This window comes from Littorina saxatilis, linkage group LG4, assembly GCF_037325665.1.
Source record: "Littorina saxatilis isolate snail1 linkage group LG4, US_GU_Lsax_2.0, whole genome shotgun sequence".
Classification (NCBI taxonomy): domain Eukaryota; kingdom Metazoa; phylum Mollusca; class Gastropoda; order Littorinimorpha; family Littorinidae; genus Littorina; species Littorina saxatilis.
Window position 1 is genome coordinate 22342443 of NC_090248.1, and position 23481 is coordinate 22365923.

The following is a 23481-nucleotide window of genomic DNA, read 5'->3' on the forward strand; positions in this document are numbered from 1 at the left end:
AACCAACCTGTCTTCCATAGAGGTGCAAAGATCAGAAGATGCTGACATGGAATTCATCACCGTGAAGCTCATTCTCCCAGAAAGAAACCTGACCATTTGCAACCTCTACAGTCCGCCCAACAAGATGATGCAACTTCACTGTCTTCGACCTGGCACTGAAGACTGGATTGTAGTTGGCGACTTCAACAGCCACTCCCCCAGCTGGGGTTATCCAAGTCTGGATGCAAAAGGCGAAGAAGTGGAAGACTGGCTCATCGAAAACCAGCTGGTCCTTGTCAACAAGCCTGATGATCCCCCAACCTTCTATTCCAGAGTGTGGAAGAAGACCAGCACACCTGATCTTGCCATAGCCACTGACAACGTGCACAAGATCACGAAGAGAGAGGTCAGCGAGCAACTTGGAGGCAGCGACCACAGACCCACAATCCTGACCATTGCCAAGCAGGTCATCCCCAGCACAGGGAAACTGCCGCCCAGTTGGAACTACAAGAAAGCCAACTGGATGCTCTTCAGCCAACTCACTGACCTCTACACAAAGTCCATCACCTTCGATAGGCACAGTGTCGACAGAAACGCCTCCATGTTCAACTCCGCCATACTCCAGGCAGCGAAAAAGTCCATTCCAAGAGGCAGGCGGCGTGACTACAAACCGTACTGGAACAACGCCCTGGAAGAGTTGCACAAGAAGCTGAGCGAAGCGAGAGAAAACATGGAGAAGGACCCCACACCTGAAAATGTGGCGCGACACTCGCAGATAAGGACAGACTTTGACAAAGAAAAGCAGCGCCAAACCCAGAACAGCTGGAGAGAGAAAACGGCCTCCCTAAACATGGAGAAAGACACTCAAAAGCTATGGCAGCTGACCAAGACACTGAACGAGGACAACTCTGGGAGGAGGAAGGTCACCCTCCACACTAACACCGGAGATGTCACAGGCAAAACAGCCGCAAATGTCTTCGCCAAAGCTTTTGAGGCAGATAGTACAGTGACGGTCCCTGCTGACAGACTGAAGGATGTCAGAAGCCAGACTCGAGCTGCACTTCACAACACAGCAAGTACTGATTTGGACCCATGCATGACCGAACGTCTGATCCTCCGTGAGCTGGAAGAAGCACTGAGAAAGCTGAAGCAGAAGAAGGCCCCAGGCCCTGATGGCATCTCCAACGACATGTTGAAGCACCTCGGCCCTGGTGCAAAGCGATTCCTTCTGTCCATCTACAACCAGAGCTGGTCGACAGGCACTGTGCCTACGAGTTGGAAAGTCGCCCTTATAAGACCCATCCCGAAGAAAGGAAAGGATAAGCGTGACCCATCCAGCTATCGACCCATCAGCCTACTCAGTTGCGTTGGAAAGCTTCTGGAAAGGATCGTGAACAAGAGACTGTTGTCGCTTCTTGAGTCCAGATCTTTCCTTGCACCCACCCAAACAGGCTACCGGCAACATCGCAGCACCGAAGACCAGCTTGCCCTCCTGACGCAGGAGATTGAAGATGCCTTCCAAGAGAAAAAGAAGGTCCTGGCAGTGTTCTTTGATCTGTCCCGGGCCTTCGACACAGTCTGGAAGGAAGGGCTGCTACTGAAGCTTTTGCATGCGGGCGTCCATGGCAAGATGTTCAAGTGGCTGAGTGATTTCCTCTTCAATAGAACAGCAAGAGTGATGGTAGACGGGACGACCAGCAACCTCGTGAAGCTGAGAGAGGGTGTCCCACAAGGCGGAGTGATCTCCCCTACCCTCTTCCTCGTCTACATAAATGACATCACAACAACGGTGCCAAAACATGTCTCGAACACCCTGCATGCGGATGACTTTGCAGTCTGGTGTGCAGAAGAACACACCTCCACAGCAACACACCGTATCCAGAACACCATCAATAGCGTGTCCAGCTGGTCAGAACACTGGGCATTACAGCTGAACACTACCAAGACGGTCAGCACTCTCTTCTCACTCTCCACCTCCAAGGAAAAGGTCCTGCTGAAACTGAAAGACCAAGCAGTCCCACAGGTCGACACGCCAACGTTTCTGGGAGTCACCCTGGACACACGTCTGACGTGGAAGCCGCAGATTGAAGCGACAGAAGGAAGAGCGATGAAGAAGCTCTCGCTCATGAAGAAATTGGCAGGAACCCAGTGGGGCGCAAACTCTGGCATTCTGAAACAGGTCTACACAGGCGCTGTCAGACCGGTCATGGAATACGCCTCCTCAACATGGACCACTGCCTCCAAAACCAACAAAGGAAAGCTGGACAAAGTCCAGAACATGGGGCTAAGGATCATCCTCGGTGCCATGAAAAGTACACCCATCCAAGAAATGGAGAAAACAGCAGACCTGGAACCACTCGAGGACAGACGAGAGTACAAAGCTGTCCTCCAGGGAGAGAAGATGAAGAGACTGACCACTCACCCACTTCACCAAAACCTCAACAAGGGCACCAAGAACAGGCTGAAACGAAAGAGCCTCAAACATCAGGTCAAGGACCTCCAAACGGAGTATGCTGAAGCTCTGGAAGCCGACCCCAACTGCTGTGAGACACTCGTCTCAGACGTCTGGGCCCCACGCAAGAGCTTCCATGAAGTCAGAACAGATGTACCAGGACTGACAGCAAAGGGCGAACAGTCACCACATGTCCAGAAGGCCCTCGCCATGGAGATGATTCAGGATCGCTACCCACATTGCACCTGGACTCACGTCTACACAGACGGCTCCTCAGAGAACGCCGTAAGGAATGGAGGCAGTGGCGTCTACATCCGTCGCCCAAACGGGACCACCACCTCCCTCTCCGTCCCAGCTGGTGACCTGAGCTCGAACTACAGGGCCGAGCTCCACGCCCTCATCACTGCAGCAGAGCACGCAGCAGGGGAAGACCGCAGTCGGCAAAACATCGTCCTCCTCACTGACTCCCTGTCCGCCCTCCAGTCCCTTCTGTCTGGCCCCACTGACCTCCCCACCAGGCAACTCGACAACTGCCTCAGCACCCTGTCTCAACACAACAAGGTGGTGCTCCAGTGGATACCGGCTCATGTCGGCATTGCCGGCAATGAAGAAGCGGACAGGCTAGCAAAAGGAGGTGCGAGACTTCCCCAACCACACAACTCCACCTCGTACAAAGAAGCCAAGACTCTTCTACAACGGAAGAAGAAAGAAAACTGGAAAAAGAGAAACGGAGACTACAACCCACAGGAAGACCCCATCAACAAACTAGACCGGAGAAGCCAAACCACCATTTTCCGTCTAAGGACAGGGCACTGTGGACTGAAGAAACACCTCAAGAGACTGGGCCTTGCGGATGACGCACACTGTGAATGTGGCTCGGAAGAGCAAACTCCGGAGCACATTCTCCAGAACTGCCCCCATCTAGAGACAATACGCCAGAAGTTCTGGCAAGAAGAGACCAGTGTTGGAGCCAAACTCTGGGGTCCTGCCGACGAACTGCGCAAGACTGCGGACTTCCTGGCAGCCACTGGTCTGAGGATCTAGCACGGCCACCAACATCGAACGCAGAAGAAGAAGAAGAATGAGAAATGATGCAATAGTAATAAAAAATAATCTTAACAAGAGGCGAAGCCTTCAAGGCTCACGGAAGAAATCGACAAACAGTAACACAAACTCAACCACTCCGTCACACATACACACACACACACACACACAGTAAGCATTGGTGACACTGTGCAAGAAAGAGAGACACTAGATCTAGATCTGTCTGTCTCCATGTAGCCTACTTACAGACACGACTGCCAAATAGTCTCGGCCCGCTCAAACTAACAATGACCGAGACATTCCTTCGCGTGACGTCTAACCCTCTTACGCCATAATGTGACGTCTTCAAATGACGAAATGTTAAAGTTTCTACCACAGACATACACACGCACGCACGCACATACGCACATACGCACGCACGCACAGACAGACAAAGTTACGATCGCATAGGCTACACTTCGTGAGCCAAAAACGGTATAATAAAATTCCACACATTTTACAGGAGCAGCCCAAATCATGCATATAAAAATTAAGACCTTAATTGATATATATAAACAAAAGAAAGTTGCATCGACCGGGAATCGAACCCGGGTCACCCGCGTGGCAGGCGAGTATTCTACCACTAGACCACCGATGCAGACGAGAACACTGGCGGAAAATATAAAGGTTATTTGCACACAGACTGCTTTGGCATCAACTCCACTTCACTTGTAAACATTATTTAGCAAAAAAATTTCGTTACAAAACTCGGAAATAAGGCAAAACTTATAGACGCAAACGAGGAACTTATCGGCTGACAAGCAGTGTGATTTCACAAAAGCAGCTTTTGTTTTGTCTTCTCTTTTCTATAATCGTTCGCTCTCTTTGTCTTAGTCTCGTGTCAACAGTTTTTATTTTTGGAAAAATAAGTCGCAAAACTGAAAAAACAAACGTTTTCGGAACGAAATCGACTCCAATGATTTGTGAGGGCCCCAAAGGGGGGGTATCATCACGATCACGGGAAGGGAAATTTTAGCTTTCACGATCACAGTTACCTTGATTTTTTTTTTCACGATCACAAACACCTTGACGAATAGAGGATCATAGAGTGATACAGCTGTGAAAAATGTACGTTGAAAATAAAATGCTTTGCAATAATGCCCATCACGATCACGAACACAAATGACGATCACGATCACGAGACTTGATTTTTTTGTCATCACGGATCACGGGCAAAGTCCCATCACGATCACAGAAATGGAAATTTCGGCAATCACGGTCACAGAAAGGTCAAAAAACGCCAATCACGATCACGATTTTAAACCCTTTGGGGCCCTCATTTGTCAACAAACGCGCATATGAGTGGCTCAAAGCTATCCACTGAGCGATCGAAAATTCACGGTTCGGTTTCCGGAAGTGTTTTTGTAGTCAAGAGTGAAGTACCCTTTGTTGATAGAGGGCGCTTTATAACTACTATCATGGACTTGGACGCCATATATCGTAGAGAGGGTAGACTGACGTCTGCTTTAATTCACTGTTTCCATCTCCAAGTTCATGAATTTTGACTATTTACCACGGCAGTCAACTGTATAGTTCTTTCAAGAAAGTGACTGTGGGGTTTGGCGTGTTCACCATGACTATATTACCGAAGAAGAAGGCAACAAAAGACAAGAACGATCCTGAGAACACGGAACATGCACATTCGGGTGTCGGACACCCACATCCTCATCCGCACGGTCATGCCCACACGCATAATCACGCACACGGCCATACTTTGACACATCCACACGCTCATGGACACTACCACCACCCGACACCCACAGACACACGGTTGGACAAAGCCAGTCGGGGCAGAACGTCTCCGACTAGGTGGGGTCCGTCGACCTCCAGAGAAGAGAAACTTCACCCAAGCACTCCTGCGTTTGACTTCGATTTCGAAAGTCATGATTCTTCCAGCAACCATAAGAGGCGACACAGATCGTCTCCACACAGGACTGTTCGGAAACACAGAGGGGCACACTCTGGTCACTCGAGCAGCGGTCAAGCTTCACCTGGCACCAGTGGTGCTGGATTCGATCAAGAAGATGGATACAACAGTGGTGATGAACATGTTGCACCACCAGCAGCAGTTCCTGAGAACAGGGAAGAGGTGCTGACCTGTTGTTATTATTTCTGGTGTTACTCAGATTATGACACTTATTAGATGATTCATAATGAGGAAAAGAGTGTTCTTTAACTGTTGTGTTGCGGAACATTATGCATTGTAAAGTTTGTAAGTAGGGCGTGGAGATAGCTCAGTCAGTAGCATCGCTGGCTTTGAAACTAGTTAATGCTATCGGCGTGGGTTCCACCCCGTCGTTCTGCAAGGGATTTATTTCCCAAGAACAACTTTGTGCAGACTCTTCATGGTGTCCGAACACCCCTGTGAGTGTGTGCAGGATAAAGATTTTTTAAGTTCATAGCGAAAGTCTTAGGGCTTGGATACAGGAATAAACGCATGCAAGAAAAAGAAACGGAGTGGCTTGAGACCGGCGAGTTGGTTACAGAGCCCGAGAACCGGCAGTCACCGGTATCTCACAAACATAGACATTCCTATTTTTCCCTGAAGTGACAGGTATCCGTTCTTAGCTTAGTTGTTAGCGAAGTATGCTAGAGGTCGTAGGTTTGAGCCCTTCCATTGCAATTTAAAACAAATCTTAAACTTCTTTCAGTGTTTCCTTCTCAACTGTCCTTTCTTTAGTTTTTTCTCTATTCTTCTTTATTCCAAAGCACTAATTTCGGTGATCGAACTGAGATAGCAAAAAGAAAGCTGATTCGGCATTGATCTCTTAACTGATTCGTCTGTGAACCAAGCAACATGAATCACTGGTCCTGAGGCAGGGCGGGGATGTAGCTCAGTTGGTAGCGTTTTCAGATTACATTCAAGTCTGTAAACAAATACTAAATTTATAGAGTTGTGTAGAGGCATTTATGATTGTCTAAAAACCGGGCAATACCACTCCATAACACTCTCCTCGGTGTCCGAACACCCCCGTGTGCACACACAAGCACAAGACCAAGTGCGCACGAAAAAGATCCTGTAATCCATGTCAGAGTTCGGTGGGTTATAGAAACATGAAAATACCCAGCATGCTTCCTCCGAAAGCGGCGTACGGCTGCCTAAATGGCGGGGTAAAAACGGTCATACACGTAAAAGCCGTGGGAGTTTCACCCCATGAACGAACAAACAAACAAACTGGTCCTGAGGCTAGACTGAACTGAGCAGCATTATTGAACAAAATGCAGTACATAAAACATTAACATGGAGGAAAAAACATAACATTTGTTACAGTTATGGCAAAACATAAGTCTGCTTTGCAATCTATGTCTCTGACTCCTGCGAACCGCATCTCTCGCTACAGTCAGTCGCTCATCAGTGATTGTGCTTTTGCCAAATTACAAGTCTTTCTGAGTATAAAACTGATCTCCATTAATCTTTGCCAAAAAAGCAAGACCACAGTTCTTTGAATTGAACTTGAGAAAAAAATCTTAATAGAAGTTAGAACGACCCATCAGACCTCACAAAATAAAGGTAGCTTTTGGAGAGTGTCGGTCCCCGAGCCTGGAGGCCCTGTAACTGACTCTCCGGTTCTCCAGCCACGGCCAAAAAGAAAAATAGCTTCATCTTACTTTCTTGCTCGCTTCTTGGCATCTTGGTGTGGCCAGTCATTTCATATTGTTGCATCAATGTCTGATGCCTTGTGCAATGTTTTTTTGCATGATATGACTTTCTTTTCTATTGACATTTGTATGAGGCCATGCGCTTTGTTTCAAAGCAACTTCATTCTGTTTTTCAGTTGGAATGTTGCTTTGAACAAACCTTGAAAGAAAAGAAAGGTTTCATCATCAAGAAGATGGGAGAGGATGGTGCTTGCCTTTTCAGAGCTGTTGGTATGTTGTCGTTTTGTTTTTGTTATGAGTACTGTCTTAAGAAGTTTAAACTAAAGTCATTGGATGTATGGAAACGTTTTTTCTTTTGTGATGTATAGACTGTCACTATAGACCAGTAATTCTTTGATGTTCATAGCAGAGAAAACCACCATGCAGGTCTTTAGGAGGTAGAACAAGTAAAACTTAAAGTACTAAAACTAGTAAAAGGTTACTGATAATGCACTTTTGTTTCATCTTGTATAATTTGTCTTCCATTTTAATGCCAAAATATTACCTGGTAGATGTAAGTTAATTTCCATCCATGCTTATTACATTTTCAACTCTTTTTTTCAGCGGACCAGATTTATGGAGACCAGGAGATGCACTCATCTGTACGAAATCTGTCCATAGATTACATGGTGAGTGAAAGCATTAGATGAGCAACTGTGACAGGCGCAATGGCCTAATGGATAAGAAGCTGGCCTCCCATGTGGAAGGTCGCATGTTGAAATCCCGGCCGCTTCTAGTGGACTAAGGGTGGATATTTTTCCGATCTCCCAGGTCAACTTATGTGCAGACCTGCTAGCGCCTTATTCCCCTTCGTGTGTACACGAAGAGCAAGACCAAGTCCACAGGGAAAAGATCCTATATTCTGTGTCAAAGTTCGGTGGGTTATAGAAAAACAAATATACCCTACATGCTCCCCCCGAAAGCAGTGTATGACTGCCTAGATGGCTCAAAAACAATCATACACGTAAAAACGGGGAGTTTCATCTTATGAACGGAGAAGAAGAAGATGAGCAGCTGTCATCAAAAAAGTTAGAATAAGAAAACGTATTTAAAGACAGGCATCTTTCATTACAGTACACTTCATATTCTTTGTTACATGTGGTTCTCAGTGGTGTGGAGCTGCAGTTTTTTCTTTTCCCTTTATTTCTGTACAGATGTACTTCTACATATCGTCTTAAAGTCATAGTGCTCATGATATTAGGAAGTGATCACCAAATTCATTGTAAAAGAACTTATAATTCTGTGTTGTTAGATTGATATGAAGGACAAGTTTTCATCAAGCCAGACTGTAGTGGATCAGAAATGACAGTTCGACTGTATCCTTACTGGTGTTTGGTTTTTTGTTTGTTTAGGCAAAGAATGCAGAGTTCTTCTCGCAGTACGTCACCGAGGACTTCAACACCTACTTGAACAGAAAGCGTATGGAAAATTGCCACGGCAACCACTTGGAAATCCAGGCCATGGCGGAGTTGTTTAACCGACCAGTGGAAGTGTACCAGTACAGTATGGGTAGGTTTTCTGTATTACATTGTTGCTTTGAGGGTACATTTATGACGAGAAGCTACTGATGATTACCTGATCTGGATAGAAGGGCTGTGCTGATGTATACAGCTGTGTTAGTTATAATTTCATTGCAGTGTCATTTTATGATGGAATGTTCATTTACCATATTCAGACGGATGCTAATAATTGTCGGGGGGGTAGAGCCAATTTTGGTTGCGGTTGAGAGACAATTTTGTTTTAACTTCCTTTTTGAAAGAATAGGCAAGTTGTGAAACATTTCCTCTGAAGCAACTCTGTTTCATGTTTTCATTGTGTAAAAAAAATGTGAATGGCATATAAAGTAAGTTACCAAATTCAAAGATATGAAGCTTAGGATGCCAGTCACCATCAAGAAAAGCCCTAAGTGTAAATGTTCTTTACTTTCAGAACCAATGAACACGTTTCACAGTACGTACAAGACGGACAATGAACCAATCAGGATCAGCTACCACCAGGGTGTACATTACAACTCCGTCGTGGATCCTTACAAGGCCACCATCGGTGTGGGTCTTGGGCTGCCTGGCTACCAACCAGGGGTAAACCTCCACACTTTTGCTTCAATTCGCCTTGGCCTTCAAGTGTCAAAACAAATATGGCATAAGACAACTGTATTATTTCCGTAGAGAAATGTGGACGCGATGGGTAAAAACGATGCCATAAAGGAACAAACATGTTTTGCACATCACAGATGAGATGGCCTTTACAAGTGTCAAAACAAATATGGCATAAGACAACGTAATTATTTTCATAGAGAAATGTGGACGCGGTGTTGTAAAAACGATCCCATAAAGGAACAAACATGTTTATGTTAAGCACATCACAAATAAGACTGCCTTCTAATGTCAAAACAAATAAGCCAAAAGACAACTTTATTATTTCTTTATAGAAATTTGGATGTGGTGTAGTTCATGCAATCACAAAAAGTAGTAATGCACATCACAAATATGTCTTAAATATAAAAAAAATATAGCACACACGTGCATGCAGAATACACATAGTGGGAACAATTCAACAGTGAAAGTAGCTGAGGTGGTATGCCAATTCCTGTCTTGAACAGGCTTTTCCAGTGTTTTAAAACCTGCAATGTCTGCATCTTATTTTTGGCATTCCTAGTCGCACATTCATGCATGATTTGGTCACCATACTGAGATTTAACTTCTGAAAGTTGTTTTTTTCAAGTGTGTGTGTGTGTGGTTTGGCCTTGGTTACTCAGGGAATAAAAATTTGAACCTCATTATTTGAGGTTTACAAGCAAAACATATGGGTTTCCCTGTATTGTTGAGTATTAGAACTCTGTCTTTCTTTTTTCAGCAAGCTGATAGGAATCTAATGGACAAGGCTCTCCAGAAATCCGAGGACGTTCACTTGGAAAAAGTAAGTGATCAGGAATGAAGTTGTGGGTTACAGAGCATGTACATGAGGAGAAGGAAAAGCTTTCACTGTGAACAAATATCCTAGATTTTAACTTTACTTTCTCCAAAAAATATATCTTTTGTATTGTGAAGTTAACTTCTTGGTACATTGTAAATGAAATTCTCTTATTTTTTGTCTGTTTGAACAAAGATATCCCTGCAATGTCCAGGTTTGACTTTTGAATATATATGTTTGACCTATTTTGTGTCATATAACTTACCTCATGGTGACTTGGTGTAAGCTGATTACCACGGTAATATAATGTTCTTTTCTAGATGGACGGACAAACATGCTTTCCTATGTGCACCCAAGAGACTAGTTCAGTAGTTGCTTCAGTCAAGCTTTGTAAGGCTGTACTTAATTGAGCCCTAAGTCGACTTCGTGAAGATTTCAGAAAGTCTTTTGACTGAAAATATAGGGCCAAAGCTCTAGGGGGAGTCCCATATTGGTTGGGACGAGAAAGAATTTACCCGATGCTCCCCAGCATGTCGTAAGAGGCAACTAACGGATTCTGTTTCTCCTTTTACCCTTGTTAAGTGTTTCTTGTATAGAATATAGTCAATTTTTGTAAAGATTTTAGTCAAGCAAAGTGTTTCTTGTATAGAATATAGTCAATTTTTGTAAAGATTTTAGTCAAGCATTATGTAAGAAATGTTAAGTCCTTTGTACTGGAAACTTGCATTCTTCCAGTTGCAAGCCCCTGGAGCAAATTTTTGATTAGTGCTTTTGTGAACAAGAAACAATTGACCAGTGGCTCTATCCCATCTTCCCCCTTTCCCCGTCGCGATATGACCCTTCGTGGTTGAAAACGACGTTAAACACCAAATAAAGAAAGAAAGGGCCAAAGCTGGGTGCAGTGAGCTTTGTGAAGTAGACTTCGACCAATCTTGCTTGAGGAAGAGGATTTTTGTCTTGCAGGAATAAGACACTTTTAAGATACACTTTTTCACATTTTCTGCTCATAACACCGGCAATTTTATTTTCATTATAACTATAAGAATCATGATTTGACAAGACCATGATTTTCTCAGATTTGTTTAGGTCTTAAAAAAGAAGGGGTGTTGAATTCCGCTGTGCTCATTTCATTCCATGTGTGCAGGCCATGCTTGAGGACAAGATGCGAGAGACAGACTGGGAGCTGACACAGGAGAGTATAGAAGAGCAGGTAGCCCGCGAGTCCTACCTACAGTGGCTCAAGGATCAGGAGGCTGCCAAGCAGAGAGGACCTGTGAGTTATGCTACACCATTTGTGCTGCAAAAATCAAGACAAGTTTGAACATGTTTTTTCCTGACATAAATGAGCAAAAATGATGAGCTTGGAGTCTTTTTGACTCGCCTGAGCAATCAGTGAGTCTTAGTAATGAGCAGTGTCCGTTCATGCTAATAAGTCTTCTATTGGGGGGGTCTTAAAAGGGGGGAAATCCACTGTAATGGGACATGACGAAGTCGTGTAAGGCCAAAAAAAAAATAGGTGTGGTTACGGTAACATAGCAAAAAAAAATAGGGTAGGAAGGTAGGCAATCACTTCTTCTTTTTTTTTTAACTTTTTTTTTCTAATGTGTACAAATTAAACCTACTTGACAGGGAAATAAGTGTGTGACTCGGGCGCTTTCGCTTTCATTGCGTTTTCTGCACTCGTTTTCTTGTGTGTGTGGTTTGTTTTTTTTGACAAATGTAATAAAAAGTGATAGGGTCGGCCCCTAAAAATAGGGTAGGTCGGGTTACCGTAACCACACCTATTTTTTTTTTTAGGCCTAAGCATTTGCTTTTCTTGTTGAGAATTGCAGTAGTTTGAGGGAGTAAGGTGAGGACAGCGTTGAGACCGTTAAATGACACAGAAAGAAATTGTTTGGATTCTCTTTGCTTTTCTAGCACATTTGCCCGCCTCCAAGTTAACTTTCAAGCTCTTTGTAAAATACTCACACTTTATCCAAAAGACATTGAAGTATGTTGCAGTCAGTAAGTTAGTGTTTTTTGTTCCAGAACCGCTCAGCCAGTGCTACATGCAGTTCGGCCAGCGAGTACTCACGCATGGCGGAAGGGAGCAGTGGGTCTCCTGAGGCTCGAACCAGTCGGTCCCCTCGCACCCGCAGCGGCCAGAACTCCCCCCAGCACCCTGGCACCGTTGATGTGGCTGTACCAGGTAACACTTTAGTTCTTCGTCTTCTTCTTTGTTCATGGGCTGAAACTCCCACGTTTACTCATGATTTTGTACGAGTGGGTTTTAAGGTTCATGACCGATTTTACCCCGCCAATCAGGCAGCCACATGCTATTTTTGGGGAAGCATGCTGGGTATTTTCATGTTTGTATAACTCACCGACTCTGACATGAATTACAGGATCTTTTCTGTGCACACTTGGTCTTGTGCTTGCGTGTTCACACAAAGGGGGTTAAGGCCCTAGCAGGTCTGGGAGATCGTAAAAATCACCACCCTTAACCCACCAGACGCAGTCGGAATTCGAACCCGTGACCTTCCGCATAAGAGGCGAATGTCTTATCCACTAGGCCACTGCGTCCGTCACTCTAGTTCAATTCTCTGGCTTTCGTAGGGTCGGTAGTGCACTTGAGAGAAAGAAAGGGACGTAGATAAGACGATTGTCATGCAACGTACAAGAGAGTGAATATTTTTCTTTAAGTTGCATCTTCCATTATAAATAAAGTAACACTTTAGTCCAGGTCACTGCCTTTCATATGGTCTTCAGTGCACTTGAGAGAAAGAAAGGGAGATAGAGAAGACGATGCTCGTTCAACGTACAAGAGAGTGAATATGTTTTTGGAGTTGCATCTACCATCATAATACATTCAATAACATATTCTTACCTCAACTCACATAGTTAGCATTAACTTCAGTTTATTGCTTAGGTATTGAAGTAGTACTCTACCCTGGTAAAGGGGGGAGGAACCCCCAAAAGAAATAAAGTCCTAAAGGACGGGAGTTTCCTCCCCTAGCTGCCGCCCGCGCCCTCTATAGGCCGCCCGCGCATGCGCGGATCCCGCCAACAGGCGTCATTCCACCCACTTCAACACTATTGTTCAGACGTGTGTCGTTGGTACTCTGATTATTCTCTTGGCCTTTTGTGGAAGGCCATCTGTCCTGGTTTCTGCAGAGTCTCTGGTAAGATTGTTCCTTTATTTCTTCGACGCGTTCTTCGAATTCGAGTTTTCTTCGAGTTCGTTTCGAGAATTTACGAATTTCGCCGCGATTATCACCACGTGTCGGTATTCGTTTTTTCAATGGCTGACAAAGCTAAGAACAAGCCTCCTTCTCTCCTCCCTTCTCAGGGAAGGAGCAAGACAAATCCAAATCTAAAGCTAAGACTCGCACGCCGAACTCTTCCGCAACGACTAAGCCTTCAGCCGTGCCAGAAAAATCCTCCGTGCAGGTGTTCGACCCCGCGACTAAAAGTCCGCGCGAGTCTCCATTGATTCAACTTCTCATGCACCGGTCTTTTCACCGGTTTCGCGCTCACCGGTTCCTCGCCCTAGCGAGATCGTCACGCGTAAAGAAATGCTAGCCATGTTTGCCACGCTAAAACAGGATCTGCAGTCGATGCATGCGGCTGATAAAAGCGTGCCTCTCTCGCCGGTCGCTTCCCGCCCTGTCGCGGTTAGCGTCCCGTCGATTTCGCAGCACGGCGCGGTTAACGTCCCGTCGATTTCGCAGCACGGCGCGGTTAACGTCCCGTCGATTTCACGGACTCGGCCTTCGGCCACCATCACGTCGGCCGACATCGGGCCGAATTTTTCCGGTCTCTTGCCTTACTCCCCTGGCCTTCCAGGAGAGTTCGCGTTCTCCGCTCCGCCTGCCGCTAGCACTTCGGCGGAAGATGGCGGTGGTGGGGGTTCCCATCTTTTTGGGGGCTCTCACGTTCCCTTTTCCCCTGGTCGGGGGTCTAGGACGGCTTCTCCTCGCCTGCATTCCGCCCCTGTGGCGGGTGTGCCGGGGAGCGGCGCCGCTCGTCAGCCTGCGCCCCTGTGTTCAGCTTCAGCTGTTCCAGCCTCTGGGGGGCAGGCAGCAGCACCTCCCTTGCCCATTCGTGGCTCGGGGGGTCCTGCGTTGGCATCAGCACCTTCCTTGCCCGGTTGCGGCCTGGAGGGTCCTGTCGGCGGTCATCGGCCTGTGTCTTTCGGATTGTCGTCCTTCCCTGTGTCGGTTGTGCCGGGGAGCGGCGCCGCTCGTCAGCCTGCGCCCCTGTGTTCAGCTTCGACTGTTCCGGCCTCTGGGGGGCAGGCAGCAGCACCTCCCTTGCCCATTCGTGGCTCGGGGGGTCCTGCGTTGGCATCAGCACCTTCCTTGCCCGGTTGCGGCCTGGAGGGTCCTGTCGGCGGTCATCGGCCTGTGTCTTTCGGATTGTCGTCCTTCACTTCCGGTTGTGCTGTGGCTAGCACTTCCGGCGGAGGACAGCGCACTGGAGTGTTCGATCGCAGTGACCCTGCTTTCCCTCTTCCGGTGTCGCACCGACTTCCGACCGCGACTTCCGGTTCCGTCTTTACGGTTCCGGCGTCCGCTTTGTCGCCCTCCACTTCCGGTTGTGCCGTAGCAAGCATTTCCGGTGGAGGTCAGCGCATTGGCGTGTTCGGTGGCAGCGACCCTGCGTTTCCGCCTCCGGCGTCACACCAACTTCCGGCCTCGACTTCCGGTTCCGTTTTTTTCGGTTCCGGCGGCCGGCACTTCCGTCCTTGGGCAATTTCCGGTTTTTCCGAGCTCTGCCCAACCGACCTTGGCCACTTCCTCCCCTGCCGAGGCGTGGGTTTCCGGTTTCCCGGACTCCTATGTGGAGGGCGATCAGGAAGATTATGTGGAGGAAATGGACGCTGAGGACGAGCGCTCCGAATCTGACCCACCTTTGTGGATTCCCAGCAAACTTGGACCTACTCTGGAGTTGGCCGCTGAGGTCACTTCACGGTACTTCCCTGAAGGCGTTTCTGCCCAATCTGCTTCTGCCGCTCCTCCTCCTTCCGCCTGGGCGGATTTCGCAGCCGCGGGTGACACTAAGGCTCGTTTTCGTTTTCTCGAATCGCCTTCGGTGTCGTTCGCCATGGCTCAGGTGTTGGGTGCTGACCCTGCATCTCCCTTCCCCTTGTTGGCCGCTCATGGCAATGCTCCCGATTCTGATCAGCCCTGGTTGGCTTCGGCACACACAGGCAACGGCATACCAGCCAACTCTAGAAAATCGCGGCTTCCGGGTAAGCCCCTCTCTCTCCTCTCCTCGTTCTCTTTGCCCAAGGCACCACTTCCGGTGACACCGGAACTAGCTCGCCTGCGGCACGACGGCTACAGTCGTGAGAGATCCTCTGTCTGCACAGAACAGAGTCTCCTGGGGTTAGAGGAGACTGGACGCTCCTCTCTCGAGCTCTCATCCTTAGCGGAGACGCTCATCCGCTCGTTGACGAGAGCTTTTTCATCATCCATCGATCCTTTTAAGTTTCGAGATGATGCAGTGGAGGCCGACGCGGCCATGCTACTGGCGGCTCTCGCGAAAGTCACGGATACCCAGATGACTAACGCAGCGCGCCTCTACTCTCAGGTTGTTTTGGAGACGCGAAGCCTTTCTGCACGGTTCTCGTCTGACAGACAGAGCCACCTTGGACTCTTTGCGAGTCTCTCCCTTTTCGGAAGGGGCGTTGCTGGGCTCTCGGTCACTGGACGCTCTTCGCCAGCAAACCGAAGAAGCCCGCGACCAGCAGGTGGTTCGGTTGTCCGAACTTGCACTCAAACAACAGAGCAGCAGAAGGAATAAGGACTCAGCACCACGCGGTCCTGCTCCGGCACCTGCCAAGTCATTCGGGCATAGAGCTCCTCCCGCCGGAAGGGGCGGCGCACGGCCCCGCCCTTACCAGCGCAAGCCTTCCTTTGGGAAGCGGGGGTCCGGGCGCAAGCCCCACCCCCAATGATACACCCCCGATCCAGTCACCCCCCCCGCCCTCCACCCCTTCGGTGGCGGGCAGCCTCTCCCGGGCCTTTCCAGCTTGGCTGTCTCGGACGGACAGTCTCTGGATCAAGGGGGTGATTCGATCGGGGTTCCGTCTCCCTTGGCAGGGAGACAAAGCCCCGTTGTTCAGAGCGCCCTCCAACTCCCGGTTTCCGGTCAGCCCCGGCGATCGAGAGGTGATTCAAGCGGAGATCATCCTATTACTACAAACAGGCAATAGAAGAGGTTCTCGACCACTCCTCCTTGGGCTTTTACGGACGAATCTTCGTCATGCCCAAGGCTTCCGGAGGTTGGCGCCCCGTATTGGACCTCTCTCCCCTGAACCGCTTCTTGAGAAAGATTCGGTTCACCATGGAAACTCCTGCAGACGTCCGGGAGGCGCTTCGCCCCGGCGACTGGGTGACGTCCGTCGACCTGACGGACGCCTACTTTCACATCCTCATGCACGAGGCGGACAGGAAGTGGCTCCGTTTCGTCTGGGGAGATCGAGTGTTCCAGTTCCGAGCCCTACCCTTCGGGCTTTCTCTCGCCCCCTGGGTGTTCACCATGGTGGTGCGCCAGTTCTGCGCCCTTGTGCGGCTGCACGGCGTCCGCCTCAGGGTGTACCTGGACGATTGGCTTATCCTTCACCACCAAGAAGTTCTTTGTCACCAGCACACCCAGTTTGTCCTTGCCCAGGCACAGACTCTTGGCTTTCAGATCAATCAGATCAAATCCGAGTTGTCGCCTTCCCAGACATTCTCTTACCTGGGCTTGGTATTCGACATATGCGCATGGACAGTCCGTCCCACGCAGCGTCGCATAGACAAGCTGCAGGTCCTTCTGGCTTCCCTGTCGGGGCAACAGGGCACACAAGCGCCCATTTCAGGAGGCCCTCAGCTCAGCCTGGAACCCGACTTCACAGGGGTGGGATGTGGAAATCCCTCTCGGGCATTGGTTTCGGCAGACCACTCTTCAGTGGATGAATTCTGCCTGGCTCACGCAGGGAGTGCCCATAGCGCTACCTCTTCGCTCAACGCATCTCTTCTCGGATGCGTCTCAGAAGGGCTGGGGAGCTCACCTGGACACACTCACGACTTCCGGTCGGTGGTCCCCGGAGCAGCAGCTTTGGCACGTCAACCGCCTCGAGCTCGAGGCAGTCTTCTTGGGACTTCAGCATTTTGTCTCTGCCCTTCAGGGCAACCATGTGTTGATCCATACCGACAACACGACGGTAGCTGCTTACCTCAACAAGCATGGGGGCTCTCGGTCTCAGCTGTTGTCCACTCGTGCCTGCGAGATCCTTTCTTGGTGTGCTCACCATCAGATCCTGATCTCAGCTCGCTATCTGCCCGGCTGTCTGAACGTCCTGGCCGACGCTCTCAGCCGCTCCTCTCAGGTCCTCCACACGGAGTGGACCATCACCCATCATGCGCTCCTGCGTCTTTGGGCGCAAGTAGCGCGCCCGAGGATTGACCTCTTCGCCACGAGATTCTCGCGTCGCCTCCCAATCTTTGTCTCCCCCATCTCCCTCGGGGGAGTCATCGCGAGTGTGCTAAAGGGCGCGGCCCTCAGTTCTGCAGCGGCAAGGACTTCGGTCCCGGCTTGGGATGTGCTTCTGGTACTAGAATTCTTGCGCTCTAGTTCCTTCGAACCAATACAAAGCGCTAGCATCTCTAACCTTACGCGAAAGACGCTCATGCTAATGCTGCTCGCTTCGGCGCGTAGAGGTAGTGAGATACACGGTCTTTCTGGCCTAGACCGCGACATCGCTTTTGAAAGCCACGGCTCCATCTCTTTGCATTTTCGGCCCGATTTTCTTGCAAAGAACCAAAAACCGGACCAGCTTTCACCAGTGATCTCCATCCGGCCTCTCCGGGACATTTTAGCCCCCGGTGATCCGGATCTCTCGAACTGCCCGGTACGGGCACTTAAAGCTTATTTGTCCCGCACAGCTCCGCTTAGATCAGCTTCTCAAAAATTTGCTTTTCATTTCGCTGAACAAAATGCGAGATAAGGACATAGCGAAAACCACGCTCACCAGATGGTCTTCCACACTCATTAGGCTCGCATATCAGTGGTGGCAGACACAAGGGGGGGGGGGCAGTCAGTTCTCCCTCTAAGATCACCTCGAACTCACGAGGCGCGAGCGTGGGCAACATCCCTTGCAGTCCTCAAGTCTGGCAGGATGGCGGACGTACTCAAAGCCGCCTATTGGACATCCCAGGACGTGTTCCTGAGTTTCTACCTCCGCGACATTGCGAGCACTCGGCTGGACGGGACGAGCTGCCTCCCAGCAATGGTTGCCGCAGGCCAGATTCTTCCCAGGGACTAATGTGAGTATCCCACCGCCTTTATGTGCAATCTGCTAACTATGTGAGTTGAGGTAAGAATATGTTATTGAATCGAAAATTTCTAAGATAAATTTTCATTTAATTAATATACTTACTCAACTCACATATCTTATACCCTCCCAACCTTCCCCGCTAACATTCTATGTGTTATGGGTGTATGTTTCGTGGGGGAATGACGCCTGTTGGCGGGATCCGCGCATGCGCGGGCGGCCTATAGAGGGCGCGGGCGGCAGCTAGGGGAGGAAACTCCCGTCCTTTAGGACTTTATTTCTTTTGGGGGTTCCTCCCCCCTTTACCAGGGTAGAGTACTACTTCAATACCTAAGCAATAAACTGAAGTTAATGCTAACTATGTGAGTTGAGTAAGTATATTAATTAAATGAAAATTTATCTTAGAAATTTTCGACTTTAGTTCAGGTCTCTGGCTTTCACTGGGTTTTTAGTGCACTTGAGAGAAAGAATGGGGAGGTAGAGAAGATGATGATCGTGTAATATACAAGAGCGTGAATATTTTTATGGAGTTGCATCTACCATCATAAATAAGTAACACTTTAGTTCAGGTCTCTGGCTTTCACTGGGTCTTTAGTGCACTTGAGAGAAAGAATGGAGAGGTAGAGAAGATGATGATCGTGTAATATACAAGAGAGTGGAGTTGTTTGTGGAGTTGCATCTACCATCATGAAAATTACAAAGGTTGAAGGTGTAATGTTAGTCAGAAGGTGTATGCCAGTCGGAGGTGACAGTTTTGGCACTCTTCACTTTTTGTGAGACACTATTATAATGTGCTGGCTTTTAGCTACCTCAGTTAGGATATATTTTTTTCAAAGCAGCTGATCGCTCTTGGGTGGTTTGGGTACAACATTGCACAATTATCTTCATTGGCAATAAAAATGATGTGAAAAGTTGGAATAAAAAATCTTTTTTAAACAGCATGTGCTTAGTACAGACATATGTTCTTCCATAAAATGTCCTTAAAGTACTTTATCTTGACTTTTGCAGGCTCCTCTAAGTCTCCACGTTGCAGTCCCCACCAGCCTAGCATTGAGATGGCCCAACAAGCTGCAAGCAGTTCTGAGACTGGAGCAGTGGGAGGCTTCAGTGAAACGTCCTCCCTGGTGGATCATATGCCCACAGCTATGTATGGTAAGTATTCTTTTTCCTCTGCATTCATGTGCTAAGGTTGTCTGTTTTTTTATGAGCTGACTTTTATGTGCATGGCCCTTTATGCTGCCATTAAGGTTGCCATAATCTGTGTTTGTGGCTAGCAAATGCTAGATATTTTCAAGCTTTCACAATCCATGAACAACACGGGTATGCAAACAAACTAGGTCCAAATACAAGCAGGTCTGGACACATGTTGACGCAGGTGATGGGAAAAACTGACCAATTTACCCACCAGGAAAACTTACAGACAAATTGAATTTGAAACAAATGTTCCAGTAAGTTGTTCTTGCATTTGTTAATGTTCATACTGTTCATGCTGTGCTGAGGACTCAACAGGTTGTTAAAGTTGTGTTGATGTCCTAGCAAACTGTTCATGCTTTACTGGTGTCCCAGCAAATTGTGGATGCTGTATCCATGTTGCAGCAACTTCTTCATGCTACATCCATGTTGCAGCAAATTGTTCAAGCTACATTCATGAATCATGTTGCAGTAAATTGTTCAAACTACATCCATGTTGCGGAAGATTGTTCATGCTACATCTATGTTGCAGCAAAGTGTTCATGTTGCAGCAAATTGTTCATGCTACATCCATGTTGCAGCAGATTGTTCATGCTACATCCATGTTACACTACAGCAAATTGTTCATGCTACATTGATGTTACAACACATTGTTCATGCTACATCCATGTTGCAGCAGACTGGGAAGAGGATGACATCATGGCGCAGGTGATGGCCATCTCGCACCAAGAGTACCTGGACAGCCTCAAGCAGAAGGCCACCCCCTCCTCCTCCTCTTCCTCCTCCTCCGCCTCCGCCACGGTCACCACTAGCGACATGGGCGTGGGTGTGGCCAGCTGCAGTACCAGCCACGACCCAGGATACATGTTTTGTGACAGCTAGTTCCCTGTAGGATTGGTGTTCTTGGCTTGCTTTTCACTTAGTTAGGTACTTGTACAAATAAACTTTCTTTGAGCGGACAGAAAAATTGGGGAGATACCTGTACAGAATGTCTTATGTCCGACAAGAAAAGGAAGGTTCTTGAACAGATTATCTTATGGCCGACAAGAAAAGGAAGGTTCTTGAACAGATTATCTTATGGCCGACAAGAAAGGGAATGTTCTTGAACAGATTATCTTTTGGCCGACAAGAAAAGGAAGGTTCATGTACAGATTATCTTATGGCCGACAAAGAAAAGGAAGGTTCTTGAACAGAATGTCGTATGGCCGACAAGAAAAGGAAGGTTCTTGAACAGAATGTCGTACAAGAGAAGGAAGGTTCATGTACAGATTATCTTATGGCCGACAAAAAAAAAGGAGAGACACTTGTTCAAAACACATGCTGCCGACAAGAAAAAGGCTACTTGTTCAGAACATTTTGTTGAAGACAAAAAAAAAGGGGGAATCAACATTTGATTGGAATTTTGGTCAAAGCTTATGATGAAGAAACAAATTTGAATATTTTTTGTACGCATACCTAGAAAGTTGCTGTGTTTTGAAGGTTGACATGTGGTTTGGTGGCTTGCGACATCTGGTTTTTGTCAGCCTGTCATAGACAGAAGTCAGTGAAGTTTGTATGTTGACCTTTGTGCTTTGAAGTGCAAGTAGTACCTTCGAAGAACCTGATTGATTCACTAAATCAAGAACTGCTCGATATGTGTTGTGTTTTATGTTTTTGTTTAATGAAGAACCATGAACATCGTTTATTGTACAATGCCGAAAAAGAATTTAAACAAATATGCTCACGGGTTAAAGCATATGGGCCCTTCTCCAAGAGAAATGGAGTAAAGAGTCGTCTTATAACAAAGTGAATCAGTCAGTGCAGACCGCTTGAAATCTGTGTTTGATACTCCTCTGATGCAGAAAGACACTCATCTGTGACCGCCATCTAAGATTAGTCAAAGATTAATGCAAAATCAAAGGTTGTGAAGGCTGCTGTTGTCTGGTGGCCAACCTTCAGTGGACCATGCTTACGTCATTGTATGCCAGCTCTTTTGAGCAGTGAGGCAGAAGTTTCTAGCAGTAACCCCCGATCTCTCATGGTAAATGGTACTGAAATCATGGTACGCTGTGGGTTTGAAACAGTTTACTTTCGGAACAAAACAGCCTTAGCGTGTTTTGCCAAGAAGTGATGGTGTAAGCTTGTAAATTGGTTTCCTTTGGTCGAGACAGTTATACAGTCTTCGAGAGATGAAATGATGAAGCTGTGTCATCGGAAAAACATCTTTTTGTTTCTGGCATTTGAATGTCATGCCTTTCCAGTCGAAAAAGCTCCATGAAAGAACTCTTGTAAGTCGTTGCTGAACAAATGTCAAATTTTGAACTCATATTTCTTGTTCAGTTGTAAAAGACATGCACAGAGCTTTCAGTATACCAGTTGAAGTCTAAAATAAAGTATCTAAAAGGAAATGTTTAGTTTTAAAACAGACATGGCTTTTGGTTAACTCCGACTCTATGCTGGCAATTCTGCATTTATCAGAGCTAGTGCATATGTGAAGGAACGGAGTGAATGACTTCACTCTTCTCTCTCTTTATTTCTTATTTTTAGTTGTTTAAACTGAAGAGTATTTTGGTAATGGTATATGATAGAACACAACACTGATTTGCAGGCTTTTTGATTTTCTTGACTTGGGGTAAGATTGTGATTGTTTTGATACTTTTTAATCGTACTTTGTGTACAGTGTATTGTATAAAGATGAAAAAGGAAGAGCACACAAATTTGATTTGAGTTCTTGTAATGTATAAATGTAATACTTTGCAATGCACTGCATGTTCCTTCTGCACAATTTAGTACCAGAGGGGAACACCAGGTGTGGTGAAATGGACGTAGTCATGAAGCGATGGCTGCTGTATGCTTTGAAGTTATAACGAATAAATGTGTATGTCAGAATTCTGTCAGCGTAGAAGTTTGTCCTGACAGCGCAAGTCAGATTTATTTCTGATGATTTTTCACTTTACTGCGCTCATGAAGTGGATATAATTGATATTTCCTGTGGAAATTTAAGTGTTGTACTCAGTGGTGAAAAAAGCAAGAGTATCTGGCCACGTTGAAACAATTTTTGGAATAACTGATTTTGGTGCAGATTACTGTTCCATATTTTAGGATAATGTGTAAACAAATATTATTTGTTGAAGCTGCAACTAAGGAATTAAAAAAGAAAGAGAGAAGATCGAGAAAAATGATGGTCTGAAATCAACAATAAACAAGAGGCGAAGCCTTCAAGGCTCACGTAAGAAATCGACAAACAGTAACACAAACTCAATCACTCCGTCACACATACACACTCACAGTAAGCATAGGTGACACGGTGCAAGAGTGCGAGACACTAGATCTAGATCTGTCTGTAGCCTACTTACGGGGACACGACTGCCAGATGGCCAGATCGACACTGCACTTTTGACAGCGCTTCCTCGCGCAGACACTGGAAACACGCTGTGCAGATTAACCTGTAGGAAATCTCCTTTGGTATCTTCTTTATCTATTTTTCTGGAGCTACGAAACCGAACAATGTGAAATCATGAGTCGTCTTCTCTGAATCGGCGAACTGCAGCTCGGTGCTAACTGTATCTATACCACATTCCTTCACGCGATCTGACCTAACCTTGACCCCTGACCTGGTCTACACACACAACACAAACCAGTCAGCTGTTTTTACCCCCCCAAAACCCCCCACCACCCGTTTTCTTTGGATACACACTTTAACTACATACGTGCCGACGAAATGTTGATCATTGCTTCAATACTTTGAAGCTGTTGCTTGAATAATAACCAGGTAAAATTAGTATTTCGGTGTTCAGTCAAATGTTAAAGTTTCTTCCACAGACATACATACGCACGCACGCACGCACGCACGCACGCACAGACAGACAAAAGTTAGCATCGCATAGGCTACACTTACGTGAGCCAAAAATGACAAATTACATATTACTTACGCCAAATTTCATAA

At 47.0% G+C, this 23481-nt stretch overlaps 2 protein-coding genes and 1 non-coding gene across 5 annotated transcripts in view; 2 read left to right on the forward strand and 1 right to left on the reverse strand.

The window, feature by feature from the left end:
• Positions 1–23481, forward strand: part of LOC138964245 (uncharacterized) — a 421872-nt gene that overhangs the window by 282219 nt on the left and 116172 nt on the right. The window lies entirely within an intron of this gene.
• Trnag-gcc (transfer RNA glycine (anticodon GCC)) lies at positions 4042–4112 on the reverse strand. Its single transcript has one exon. It is a non-coding gene; the product is annotated as a tRNA-Gly (tRNA).
• On the forward strand, positions 4944–21628 carry LOC138964242 (OTU domain-containing protein 5-A-like). 3 transcript variants are annotated; one of them, XR_011455058.1, is made up of 11 exons: positions 4944–5603; positions 7291–7384; positions 7718–7782; positions 8506–8662; positions 9083–9231; positions 10007–10069; positions 11208–11336; positions 12092–12251; positions 19374–19517; positions 20233–20778; positions 20813–21628. XR_011455058.1 is itself a non-coding variant. In XM_070336143.1 (10 exons), the coding sequence occupies exons 1-10, from the start codon at positions 5088–5090 to the stop codon at positions 20436–20438; spliced, it is 1683 nt and encodes a 560-aa protein (XP_070192244.1). In that variant the 5' UTR covers positions 4944–5087; the 3' UTR covers positions 20439–21628. The 3 variants fall into 3 exon arrangements, 2 of the variants coding, with proteins under 2 accessions (XP_070192244.1, XP_070192245.1); XM_070336143.1 differs by having other exon boundaries at positions 20233–21628; XM_070336144.1 differs by having other exon boundaries at positions 4945–5603; positions 20236–21628.

Excerpts from the sequence above, each read along its gene's own strand:
- LOC138964242 (XM_070336143.1), top strand. The coding sequence starts at position 5,088 with ATGACTATATTACCGAAGAAGAAGGCAACAAAAGACAAGAACGATCCT. Across the intron at positions 7,385-7,717 it reads TTGCCTTTTCAGAGCTGTTG|CGGACCAGATTTATGGAGAC; the intron begins GTATGTTGTCGT and ends TCTTTTTTTCAG. Across the intron at positions 9,232-10,006 it reads TGCCTGGCTACCAACCAGGG|CAAGCTGATAGGAATCTAAT; the intron begins GTAAACCTCCAC and ends TTCTTTTTTCAG.